The sequence below is a fragment of the Pseudorca crassidens genome, chromosome 19 (assembly GCF_039906515.1).
Source record: "Pseudorca crassidens isolate mPseCra1 chromosome 19, mPseCra1.hap1, whole genome shotgun sequence".
In the NCBI taxonomy this organism is placed as follows: Eukaryota; Metazoa; Chordata; class Mammalia; order Artiodactyla; family Delphinidae; genus Pseudorca; species Pseudorca crassidens.
In genome coordinates, this window is record NC_090314.1 from 47400096 (window position 1) to 47412910 (window position 12815).

The following is a 12815-nucleotide window of genomic DNA, read 5'->3' on the forward strand; positions in this document are numbered from 1 at the left end:
CAAGTGTCCATCAACAGTGGACTGGTTAAATGAATTATGATACCTCCCTACAATGGGAAACCATGTAGCTATAAGGAAGGATACTTTCTGTGTACAATCTCCAAGATACACTGTTAAATCAAAAAGGCAAAAAATAACAAGATATAGGACCCTGTGTCCTGCATACTATCTTTGTGTAAGAGAGACAGAAAACAGTCAAATATATATTGATACCAGTTTGTGTTTGTATAAAGAAACTCTGGAAGAATAGAAAAAGAATTAATAAGAGTGGTGACTTTTGAGCCAATGGAGAACAGGGCATGGAAGCAATGGTGTGAGAATTATTGCTATATACTTTTTTTTTTTTTTTTTGCCGTACGCGGGCCTCTCACTGCTGTGGCCTCTCCTGTTGCAGAGCACAGGCTCCGGACGCGCAGGCTCAGCGGCCATGGCTCACGGGCCCAACTGCTCCGCGGCATGTGGGATCTTCCCAGACCGGGGCACAAACCCGTGTCCCCTGCATCGGCAGGCGGACTCTCAACCACTGCACCACCAGGGAAGCCCTGCTATATACTTTTTAATATTGCTTTGATTTTTTTTAACACATGTAAGTATACTACCTGGTTTACGAAAACAAAAACAAAAAACACCTTGAGGCTATTCGAAAGATAGAGGGCTGGAAAATATAATTACAACATGAACAAAAAATAAAAACTCTTAAGGAGATTCAAGTAAGGCACAAAAGAAGGAAAAAAAGGACTATTTTAGAACTTAAAATATATTGTTGTACTACTAATTGAAGGAGAAGAGAGTCACTCTTGAGATTCAAATGTGTGGCCTGGGAGACCAAGCAGAAAAATACCTCAAACCTCAGAGCAAAAGCACATAGAGATGGAAGTAAAGAGGGAAAAGATAAGAAACTGGTGGGATCCAGCCAGGAGCGCTAACATGCAAAAGAAAGAAAAAGTAAAAGAAACAATAATCATGTAACAAAGAGATTCCCTAAGCTGGAAAAAGACCCAAGTCTGCAGACTGACAGTGCTCTGAGAGCTCCAGATGGGCTGCTGAGAAAGAGTCCTCATCACACACATCCTCTACAACACACTGGATTAGGAACCCCAGGGAAAAGCAGAAGCCACTAATGGCGAGCAAAGTGCAGCAGGACAACAGATTAACAGGGAGAGAAAAAGGGAATCGAGAGCAACCTGACTGAAGGGGAAAAGAAAACCACAAGGTAAACCAATCAATGTAAAATCAACCATTAGTGGGACTTCCCTGATGGTCCAGTGGTTAAGACTCCACGCTCCCAATGCAGGGGGTCCGGGTTTGATCTCCGGTCAGGGAACTAGATCCTGCATGCCGCAACAACTAAAGACACCACGCGGCAACGAAGATCCCCGCGTGCCGCAACTAAGACCTGGCGCAGCCAAATAAATAAATAAGTAACAAAATAAAATAAACCATTAGTAATAAAATCAAGGACAGTGTATCAATTGTTAAATGAAATGTGAACAGATTGAATTATCCCATTAAGAGACAGCTTGGGTTTTAAAAAAACAGTGATATGATATGTACAAGAAATACACTTAAAAAAATGATAATGGTTGAAAATAAAAGGATACTGAGAGACCAGCAAGTGCAAAAAATAAAATAAAATGAAATAAAAAGGAAGCATGGCCATATTAATAACAGAAAGGTGGAATTTCAGGTTTAAGCACTAAGCAGGATAAAAAGGGACATGGCAGAATGATAGAAAGGCACGATTTGTGAAGATGGGACGGTCAAAACCTGTATGCTCCCAATAGCATTATAGTTAAACAGAAAAAGCAAAAACTATTAAAAGTACAAGAAAAGGGCTTCCCTGGTGGTGAAGTGGTTAGGAATCCGCCTGCCAATGCAGGGGACACGGGTTCGAGCCCTGGTCCGGGAAGATCCCACATGCCGCGGAGCAACTCAGCCCGTGCGCCACAACTACTGAGCCTGCGCTCTAGAGCCCGCGAGCCACAACTACTGAGCCCGCGAGCCTAGAGCCCGTGCTCCGCAACAAGAGAAGCCACCGCAATGAGAAACCTGCGCACCGCAGCGAAGAGTAGCCCCCGCTCACCGCAACTAGAGAAAGCCCGCGCGCAGCAACGAAGACCCAACACAGCCAAAAATAAATAAGTTTTTTAAAAAAGTACAAGAATAAATTTACAGAGAGAATTTGAGTGGGAGATTTAATAAACCTCTATCAGAATCAGAACAAAAGACAAAAAAAGAAGCGTACAAAGGAAATGTATCTGAATAATATAATCAATAAACTTGATTTGATACATATGGACCCTTACATCCCTTAAACAGAAAATATATACAGTTTTTGTAGGTCTATGGAGAACTTTGAAAACTTAAAAAGGAATACTTTCCCGGTAAAATATGAAAAGGACAAAATTAACTAGAGAACCAGTGGGAAAATTGAAAAGACTAATTACCACTGATGAGAAGAAGAAAAAAAAATCTGTCACTGCAAAAGCACCAGGTCCAGAAGGTTCTGCAGGAGGCTGAACTGTAGAAACCGTTAGGATTCACCTCTGACATCCCCTCCCTGGACAGGAGGATTGTAGATTTCCCTTTCGCCTGAGAGATCCCGGGAGGGGGGCTTCTCGGACGTGCCCCCCACAGCACCGTGCAGTGACATTCGCCACAAAATACTGTAACTGTCATTTACTTGTCAATCTCTCCCCCTGGACAGTAAGCTACCTGAGGGCAGGGACCACCTCTGATTTTTCATTGTCTCCCAGAGCCTGGTAACATCACCTGCCATTTACTGAATCAAGGAACGTGGAAGTGAAAAAGTACAGCATAATCGTCAGCACACTGGGATGCCTGTAAAACTCCCCAACATGTAAGCCTAGGAAAGCAGAATGGATGGAGAGAAACCCAAATCCTAAATCATTAGATTGAAGTTCCCCCTCCCACCCCTTTATCCAAATATTTGCAATGGGGTTAAATTATTTTTATAGGGAAACAGGCATTTACAAGTTCAGACAAGGCGAGGAGCACTCCAGTGTATAATGAGGAGTGAAGACGGCTGGCAGGGTCTGGAGGCAGGCCTCTTCTGGGCTTCCTCTCTCCGGCCCAAGTGGGCCCGGCCTCCAGGACAGACATGAAGCCTAGACATGGAGTCCTGGCCTACTCACCTTCATGCTCACGATGGACCTGCAGGCAGGGCAAGGAGAGGATGCAGGGCGGCACCATGGAGCCCAGAGCCTGGGCTGGACAAAGGGTCCTGCAGGCTTCATCTTGCCTAGGCAGTAGCTCTGGAAATCCCCTCAACACCACAATCCTTCCTCAATTTGGAAACAGTGTCCGAATTTTAGCAAGCACCCCTTCGCGGGACCCAGCGCTGGGAGCCCCATTTCCCTCAACACCAACCAACATCAACTGTCCCCTTGCTGATCCACTTAGATCCAGCTCCAAAGCTCCCCAACACTCTGCCGTGGAACCTTGACCACGTTCTGATCATCAGCTACCTCCGGCCATGACCATGGGCTCTCCCATGCCCAGGACCTGGCACTGACTGGCCATCGGGGCTGGCATTCAGTACCAACTGCCCGACCCCTCCCACTGTTGGACCGACAGCTCCAGGAAGGGCAGAGAAAATAGATACAGAGTGAGGCCAGCTGCCGGAGCCCAGGAAGGAAGTGGGGAGGCAGGTGGGCTTGCCGCGGGGTTGTCTCAGGAGGCCTGGGGGCTGAAGGGAACCGGGTGAAATGAGGCCCAGGCTGGGGGAGCGGGGGAATCACCGAGTGACAACAGTCTGCAGGGTGGGAGGTTGCTCCTTTCTGCCTTGGGGGCAGTGGGCAGGGGGGGCTCTCAGTGGGCAGGAATGTGGGGTGAGGATGGAAGGGAGCTCCCCAAGAACCTGCTCTTTCACAAACCAGGTCATAGGTTGGGCAGTGGGGCTCCCGGGCCAGCCTGGGGCTGCAGGTGAGTCATGGGGAGGGTAAGTTCAGGCCAGGTGTCAAGAAAGCAGCTGGGCCACCCCAGGGCAGCTGCCCTTGCTGGGTCGGGGTGGGCTGAGGTGTTGGAAGGAGGGCGTATGGACAAGGGGACTCATTAGGTCCTTCGCTTGGCCTCGGCTCCCCTGTTCTTACCAGCCCCCCGTTTTAGAAGGCCCCCTGGCTGGTCCCAAAGGGGGATCCAGGTGGGTCAGCCCAAGGCCAGTTCCCTTATCTCCATCACAGCTGCCTGGGGCTGCCCCTGGAGTCTGTCCCAGGGAGTGCGTGCCAGGGCTGGGATCCAGAGAGGAGAGTGGGGCACCTGGCAGCAGGGGTCACCGGGTGGGTTCTAGGGTACAGGGAAAGGCCGGGAGGGGAGTCGGGGAGAGAGTGGGAAAACCGCTGTGGCACGCCCCTCCTCCCCCCAGGGTCCCAGCTCCTTGGGAGGCGAAAGGTCACTCACGGTTCCTGGAAGAGGAGGAGGGAGCAACGAGGGCCCTGGGGTTCCTTCCAGTCCAGAACCCGCTCAGGTGCGGTGCCTCCTGGGCTGTTTGCATAAGCAGCTGCAGAGGCCAGGGCTGTAATGCCTTCCTCCCTGGGGCCAATGCCCCGGCAGCAGGGGCGGGCTCCAGTCCAGGTGGCCGGCCTGGGCCTTCCCACCTCTGAGTCAGCTTGGGGCAGCGATGGTGACCACACCCTGAAATCCCAGAGTCAGGACGGGCCCCCCCCCCCCGCCCGCCTCAGAAGGGTGTGCTTCTGCCCCCTCCTGGGGCATCTCATTCTCAAGGGGAGCGTTTGGAATCCCTGCCTCCTCCGTGCCCCCATGCCCACGGCTGGGCACATACGGAGCACACAGAAAAGTGAACACTTGGGAATCCCCTGGCGGTCCAGGGGTTAGGACTCGGCGCTTCCACTGCCGGGGGCCCGGGTTCAATCCCTGGTCAGGGAACTAAGATCCCGCGAGCCGCGCGGTGCCGCCAAAAAATACCCAAAAGTGAACCCTTGTTTGCCTTGGGCTTGTACTGTCCTTGCTGAGAACAGTGGCCAAGCCCGAAAGCCGCCTGGCTGAGACTGGGCCTGGTAAGGGTGGGGTTTGGGGTCTGGAGGCCTGCAGCTGGTCTGGAAGCAGCCACCCCCTGGCCGTGTGGCCTCTGGCCAGTCACTAAAGCTCTTTGAACCTCTGTTTGCACTCGGGACAAACATGTGGGGGTACCCATGCCTGCCTCCCGGGCTGCTGGGAGGATGAGTGTTTGAGAGCCCACAGGACCGTTAGCCCCTTTGGGACAGGGACCGTCATGTCTTACCATGCTTTGTGTCCCGGTGGCCAGCACACGCTAGACGCTCACTGTGTGCTTCCCCAGCCAAGTGAATGGTTAATGACGAGGCTATGAAATGCCCCACGTGGTACAGGCTCCTCTCCTGTGGCGGGGACAGTCCCTGCCTCTGCCAATTGTCCTGCCCTCCTCGCCACCATCTCCCCCTGTCCAATGGCCCATCAAGTGGACACTGTTCCTACCCCGCCAATGACCCCATGTCACCTCCATGCACACATCCTTGCTCCTCCTCAGAGGAAGTAGGTCCCTTCCCCTCTGCTCTGGGTCCCTCCCTCACTCCTTTCTCCTGGGATCTCATCCCTTCAACGACCTCCTCACCATCCTCAGCCTCCCCCTCTTCCTGCCCCTTCACTGAGATTTGGGGGAGTCTCCACCCTAGATCTGCACCCGCATCTGACCACACGGGTCCCCCTCCCTGCTAAGCTTCTGAGAGTTGTCTACATGCTACCTGTGTCCTCACCCTCATTTCTCTGGCCCTTTGCTCTCTGCCTTCAGCAACCCCTTGACCCCTTGACCAGCTTCTGATAAGGTGGCCGCTGACCTTCTGGTGGCCACTACCGATAAATGTTCGATGGCCTTCATCTAACTTCCCTTTTCTCTGGACACTTCCCCTCGGCTTCTGGGTCAGCACTCTCCTGCTTTTTCTCTTTGTTCCCTGACTGTTCTTTCCCCTTATGATCCTCTCTCCTCCCTCTGTCAGTCACCCAAATGCAATAGCCCCAAGGCTGTTCAGGTGCTCCATTCCCCAAGCCCACATTCTCTCCACACCCATGGCTCCTCCATCACAGGCTGAAGGTCTCCTCCTGGATGGCAGCCCCAGCTATCCGACTGCCTACTGGACCAGGCAGGGCCAAAGTGGGCACCGCGTCTTTCCTCCACCCCTTCCTCCCCAGTTATCCAGCTGTGAACAGCACCACTGTCTGCCCCAGAGTGCAGACTGGGAGACTGGAGCTCCTCCTGATTTCCCACCACCCCCCCCCCGACCCATCAGCCACCAGGTCCCGCCAAGTCTACCTCCCAAATCTCCCATTATCACTGCGTGCCTGGGAGACCATGAAGGTCCTCGTCATTCTCCAAGGCCCAGCCACAGGGGTTTTTCCTCAATCCCCCTCCCTTCTCTGCTGAAAGCCTTCCAACAGCTGCAGGATAAAGTCCAAATTCCTGGCGAGAGCCCATGAGCCCCGGCTCGGCAAGACACCATCCACTCCCGACCCCAAGCCCCCATTCCTGAGCCCCAGCTGTAAGGCCCCAGAGGTGCCGCATCTTCCCGCACCTCCACCTCTGCCCATGCACCCCGAGTGTAGCTCCATTACAGGTGGCCTGTGTCAGGCACTGAAGTCCCCTCCTCCCAATCTCCCATCCCAGACAGCGAACCCCTCAGAGCTGGATCTGTGCCTCAGTCACCTTTAGATCCAAAGGTCCACCTGGTGCTTGGCAGGTGTTCAGTCAATTCACATGTAGTGAATGGAGGGGAAAGGTAGGACCTGCTTCTCCTGCATCCTCCAAGGAGAAAACAGGCAGGCTCACCTTTCAGGAAACTACTTCTCTAAATGCTATCTTGAACAACTGAGAGCAGGGTGGGATTTCCTTCCCAGGAGGGAACCATCTGCCCACCCCTGGAGTTCGTCAGGGATGGGGTGTCAAGGGAAGCCCACAGCTGACACTCGAATAAAGCACAGTCACAGGGAGTGTGGTATTATACCCATTACACAGGGGAGGAAACAGGACCAGAGATGCTAAGTGACTTGTTGAGGTCACACAGTGAATTAGGGCCAGAAGTGGGACTGGGCAGAGCCTCTCTGCCAAAACCCAGGTGTCTGGGAGACACCCCAGTTCCTCCCTGTACAAGCGCTACCCCCATCATCACCTGTGTCCACATACTCCTAATACACCACTGCAGCTGCCGCAGCTAGAGAAAGAAAGGGCAGTGACCCTGGCTCCTGGGGTGATTTCTCTTCTCAGGAGGTACCAGGATGCGGGGAGTGGGGTGGGGTGGTGGTGTCTCCTCTCCCTCTTTCTCCCATCTTGGTCCTGGGCTCATGGGTGGAGCCCCTTGGGCAGACCTGCAGAGCCCCGGTTCATGGTAAGGGGGCTGGCTCTCCTCGTCCCTCTTCAACACATTCGGCAAGGCTCTGGGCCAGGCCCTATGCCAGGTGCTGGGGTTCAGAGAGAAAGGCCAGTCCCCCACCTCAAGGATCGAGGAGTGCACCTCCAAGGGCCAGACAGACATTCCCACCATCACAAGGACAGAGAATGTGGAAAGGCCCCGGAGTGTGCCGCCGAGAGCCTGCTCAGTAAACGGAGGGGCGCCGGGGAAGGGGTGCTGGCATCCAGCCATGTATTCCAGAGGAGCCTGGCTGAAGGACTCGCCCCATCCCTGCTCCGCCCTCGCAACTCTCCCAGCTCCGGGTCTGGGTCCCGATCTCCTTCCCCACCCACCGCATGCTGTTCTCCGCTCTGGCCACCAGGAGGCGGGTTGGTCCTTGCAGAAACCTTAGCAAAGGTGGCGTGCACCCGGAGGAAAAGACACCCAGTGGGACCTCAGCCGGTCTTGGCTGACCGCCTACTACGTGCCAAGCACTTCCACGCTTCACCTCGTTTAAGGCTCTCAACGCCTCGAATCCTTTGGTATTGTTCTGCATGTACACAAGAGGGCATCGTGGCCAGGGGAATGAAGCGGCTTGTCAGGAGCTGGCAGGTGACCCAGCAGAGTCAAATTCGAGTCTCTGCCTCAAATCCTGAACACTGCACCATAACGAGACCGGGCGGAGGGAAGACCCAGGAACTCACAGATGGGGACGGTGCCTCTTTCTTCCCAGACTCAGTCCCTGAACGTGGCAGGCATCAATATTTATTGTAATCATACTGGGTCCAAAGAAGGAAATCAGAGACTCACAAGCTTCAGGGGTCATCCATCCCCTACCCCCTTGATCTAAACACGAACTGAGACCCTGAGAGAGGAAGTGGATTGCCCATAATTACACAGCTGTCAGATGTGGCACATGTCAGAGGGGGCCTGTGCCCTCCACGCCCCCACCTCTCCCTGAAAAGTCCCTAAACTTGAAGAAGTCCAGGCCGCCGAAGTATTCTGAGGATGTAAGAGTTTTTAAAAGGTGCTCTTATTTTAAATGATATTTAAATAAAAATTTTAAATTTCCCAAATTTACATAACCGAATTCTGAGGCAAAAAGAACATCCTCGCGATAACTGGACTTCTTTCTGAAACAAAACCATCAAAATTACAAAAAAAAAAAAAAGGAACTAAAATGTTGGAACCAGTCAAAAAAGGAAGGAAGCAGACCCCTGACTTTCACATCCATTATCTCCTCCGACGCCCAAGCTCATGTGAGAAAGGCGAGGCAGGTAGAGCCGGCGGCGGCAGGTCCACAGTCCCCTATTTCATTCTGGATACGTTTTGGAATGGTTCGGATTTTAGAAGGATAACCGGCGCACACACCTGCCACAGGTGACATAACTCTCCCTGCAAGGCTTGGGCAGCAGCCTGTAATCGGGTTTATTTGCACTTCTGCAGCAAAACTTGAATATTCACACTAAATGGGATAAATTAAGACCGTCCACGGCCGCACATGGTTCAAGTCAAAGTTTGCCATCAGCTGAGTTACAAAAACCCTTTGGGCTCCAGGGAGCTTTGACATTTGGGAATTGCAGCTAAGAGATCGTTAGTAAGCCTGTACCCCTCTCGTTTCGTAGTTGAGTAAAGTTAGGCTCGGCGTGAGCGGTCCAAAGCCGGCGGACACTGCTGCTCCGTGGAGCCCGATGCAAGACTGAGCGGGTCTCCTAGGGCCGCCACTCGCGGCGCGCGTAACTCCCGCCCGTCTGCCCGCTCCCGGCTCCCCATGGCGTACCTGCTCCGGGTGCTGCTCCAGCGGCTGGCCGCGCACGTCCTGGATGGCCTCGTAGACGTTTTCGGAGTTGCTGCCCGGCAGAGGCCGCGGGCACAACCAAGAGCCCGCCACGCTGCAGGCCTTGAGGCTGCCCCCGCTCCCGAGGAGACCGGCAGGGGGCGCGGCGGTGCGGGCCAGGTCGTCCAAAGACTGCGCGGGCCGCACAGGTGCCATGGGCCTCGTGTACAGGCAGGCGGGCAGGCAGGGCGCCAGGCTTCGGCGCTGGCTTGCTGCGCCGCGCCGAGCTAGGCCGCACATGGAGCCCGCGCGGCCCCGGGGCTCGGCGGGCGCGCCGTCGGGACCGGCGGGCGCCGACGCTCTCACGAAGCGGTAGTCATAGGAGAGCGGTTCGGGGTCTGCGGGACCCGGAAGGCGCGCGGGCGGCTGCGGGGCGGGGGCAGGGTGACCGAGGGCAGGCAGCTCGCGCACGTACTGCGCCGGCAGGTAGAAGGGGCGGCCGCCGGGCTCGCTGCGCACGTGCCACCAGTGCTCCGTGCTGCGGCGCAGCAGGCGGTAGCGCTCGTTGGGCTGGATGGCAACGCGGCGCCCGTCCTTGCCCGTGTACTCGAAGGGATGCTCCACCAGCACGTACACGTCCCCCTCGACGTCCGCCGCCATCGTGGCCGCGGCGTGTCCCTGTGGGCAACGAGGAGGAGGGGCGCGGAGGTCAGGGCCGCCGAGCCGGGAAGCGCACCGCACTAGGGAGACGGAAAACTTGGGTTCGAGTACCGAAGCTACAATCGTTTGTGTACGTTCAGGCCTCAGTTTTCCTATCTCTAAAACGGGGGACTTGGATAAAATAACCTCTAAGGTTCTCATTCTTACACTCAGTGATGGAATTAAGACAGCCCTTTCATTCTCTTGGTTGATAGTAAAATTCTATCCCTTGGTGGGGAGATTGTGGGTAATACTGGTTCAGCTTTACAGCCAGGGAAGCTTTGGCTCAAAGAGATGGGGGTGATTGCCCGCGATAAAGTCGACACCACGTTTGCCTAAAAGTTGACTAGGCCTCAGTTTCCGCGTCTGTGAAGTGGGAAGAATAGCTCATTCCATTACCCCCGTCCCACCCCTCCCCGACGCTTCCAGCCCTCAGGGAATCGCGTCCTTGGCACCCCACTCCCCAGGCGTGTGCGCCCAAGGCCCGCGGGAACAGGGTTGGGGCGCGGGCTCCAGGAGCGGCCCCCGCTTTGCTCTAGTCCGGGAGTGTCCCTGCCCCGCTTAGTCCAAGGGCCTTGGCGTAAGGGGCCGCAACTGCCAAGGCCGGGGGAACCGGTTCTCTCGGTTGCTCTTTCCTTCCCCGGCGGCTTTGCCACAGACGTGAACCCGGAGTCCGGCCAGCCCAGACCGACCGGCACCGCCCCCTGCTCTCTGGCTCCCATCTCCACCTCCCGAGAGAGGCTCGGCCTTGCGGCCTGCCCCCCTGCCCTGTGATCTCTACTTTGCCCCATGAGAATGGCCCCTAGGGAATGCACTTTGGGACAGTGACTACCCGTGAGGTGTAACCAGGGACCTCCAAAGCTCTCCTGGAGTGATCACCACAACACGACCCCCTCCACGCCAGCTCAGTCTGGCCCTTGGTATGTTGGGGGAGGGAGTCAGAGCCCAGTTGTAAGCCTGCCTGTGTGGCTGGTCCCTCCAAGCCTTTACATCGACCACACCTACTGACCCACAAAGGTGACCTGGGACCAGCAGCTGGGAGCTCGGCCTCTTGCTGAGGCTGAGGGATCCAAGGCACAAGGTCTGGTCTGGTGTAGCGCTCCTTCTTCTCAAGCTTTCCCCGATGGGGAAGGGGTGTAAACTGAGTCATTAAGCACACTGGGCCCTGGAGGCGGGGTCCTTGAGCTGACGGGAGCTAAGCCACCAAACCCTAGGGGGGGGACACCACTTCTCACCACCTTCCCCTGGACCCCCGCGCTCACTCACGTCGGCAGGGCTGACCTCAAGGAGCCCATGGGCTGGCTGGGCGGAGCCGGCGGATGCATGCAGGTTAGGCCCCTGCCATCTCCTTGGGCGGGGCTTCAAAGAGCTAGGCTGGAGAGACCTCGGGAAGGAGGAGCTGGCGAGGAGAGCAAAGAAGGAGAGGGCTGCCTTCAGTTCCCAAAGCGGCTGCGTCTGGGAGGGGCGAGGAGGAGCCTAAAGAAATCTGCCTGGGCCGGTGGGGACTTTGGGGGCGGGGCCCGGGGCAGGAGAAGGCCAGAGGGAGGGGCAGGGGCAGGGAGGGCTGCGACCGAAGGGGCGCTGGAGGGTCGCGAGCGGATCCAAGGGAGGGTAGGGTCCCGACCCTGCCCCGCTCCACCCCTACGCGCGACATTCGTTGTCCGCGAGCCTCTGCGTCCCGCGGGCGCGCTGCTTAGGGGCTGTTCGACCCGGGCTTGCAGTCTTGCCGGGGCGTTCCCAATCCGAGCAAGGCCATTTGCATCCTGAACTGTGCGGATTGCAGGCACTACCCGCTCCCGTCCCATCTACGTCCTCCCCAGGCTCTTTCCGAACGCAACTCGGCCGGGCCTGGCAAAACTTGGAGCGGAGTTCCCACCGCAGGGACGCTCCCCCGAACGCAGGGTCACTGGCTGGGTGGGGAGGGGACCCAACCCTCGGCTCCTTCCCCGACCCTGGGGGAGCTAAGAGAACGGAAGGGATGGGGGAGCTGGGAGGATCCCTGGAGCGCGAGGACGGACCCATCACCAGGAGGTGCACTGCGTCCACTGCCCGGGAGACAGACAAGAGCCACAGCGGCGCCAACGCCTGGGTCGAAGCTGGGGGCCTGGGCCTGCGCCCCTCCTGCCCCGGGACGGAGGGCAGCCCTTCGCCTCCCACCTCCTCCCGGGGGAGGGGAAGATCCGTCCCGCGCGGCCCTCCTTCCGAGCCCGCGCAGCTCAGGCTTCAGCGCAGTGCGAAGGGGCTGGCTCGCGATGCTCCCGGGTGAGGACCCGCCACCTGCGGTCCCCTTCCCCGCCCCAGATCAGCACCCCCGCCCAGTCCGGCCCTACCCTGGCACCTCGGGGTGTCCGACCGCTGGCCTCGCCTCCACTTGTCCTGGCAGCCGCGCGGGGGCTCGGCGTCCGGCGCTCCCTCCTCCACCGCCCTGCTCCCACGCTGCCCTGTTTCCTGTTCAACAATATAGCGAGGGAGGCACCGGCGGAGAGCACCCGGCAGAACTTCCTCCCGGACTGGGGTTGCGGCTCCGAGAGACAATCCCCGGTGTCCTGGCTTCCTGTCCCCTCTGGGACGGGCCAGCGCCCGAAGAGCAGAGGCGCCACCCCTTCTCCTGCACCTCCCGGGATCCTGGGCCACACCTGGCGGTCTCCCGGAGGTGGAGACAGCAGAACCAGGATGGTGGGATGAGAGGGGAGGAGGCCTTCTCACCAACTGCTGGCCAGATTTCCCTCCACTGCTCTACCCCACCCCTTTCCCCCACTGCCCTGCCTTGATCCTTGTGGGGGAGGAGGGCCTCCTCCAATCTGTCCGTAGGATAAGCTCAGAGCAGGCTCCTGGGGCTTGAACGCAAGATGCTCACCTTATCTCTGCATCTCAGTTTTCTTTCCTATAAACTGGGGATTATAACACCTACTTCATAGGATTGTTGTGAAGATTAAATGAGATGCACTAAGCAGATGTATTGT

The 12815-nt window shown here is 56.7% G+C and overlaps 1 protein-coding gene across 9 annotated transcripts in view; it reads right to left on the bottom strand.

Annotated features, from left to right (window-relative positions):
• Window positions 1-12579, bottom strand: part of ARHGAP27 (Rho GTPase activating protein 27) — a 30762-nt gene extending 18183 nt beyond the window's left edge. Inside the window, exons 1-3 of one of the 9 annotated variants that reach the window (XR_010937793.1) lie at window positions 12191-12579; window positions 11119-11251; window positions 9157-9893 (exon numbers count right to left, since the gene is read on the bottom strand). Coding sequence is in view for 7 of the 9 variants with exons in the window: in XM_067717593.1 (XP_067573694.1) it covers window positions 9157-9813 (657 nt within the window). In the remaining 2 variants the exon portion in view is untranslated. Of the gene's footprint in view, window positions 1-9156; window positions 9894-11118; window positions 11252-12182 lie in introns of all 9 variants that reach the window. The other 8 variants (XR_010937794.1, XM_067717593.1, XM_067717591.1 and 5 more) reach the window with 8 other exon arrangements.
• Between the last annotated feature and the right edge of the window lie 236 nt (window positions 12580-12815).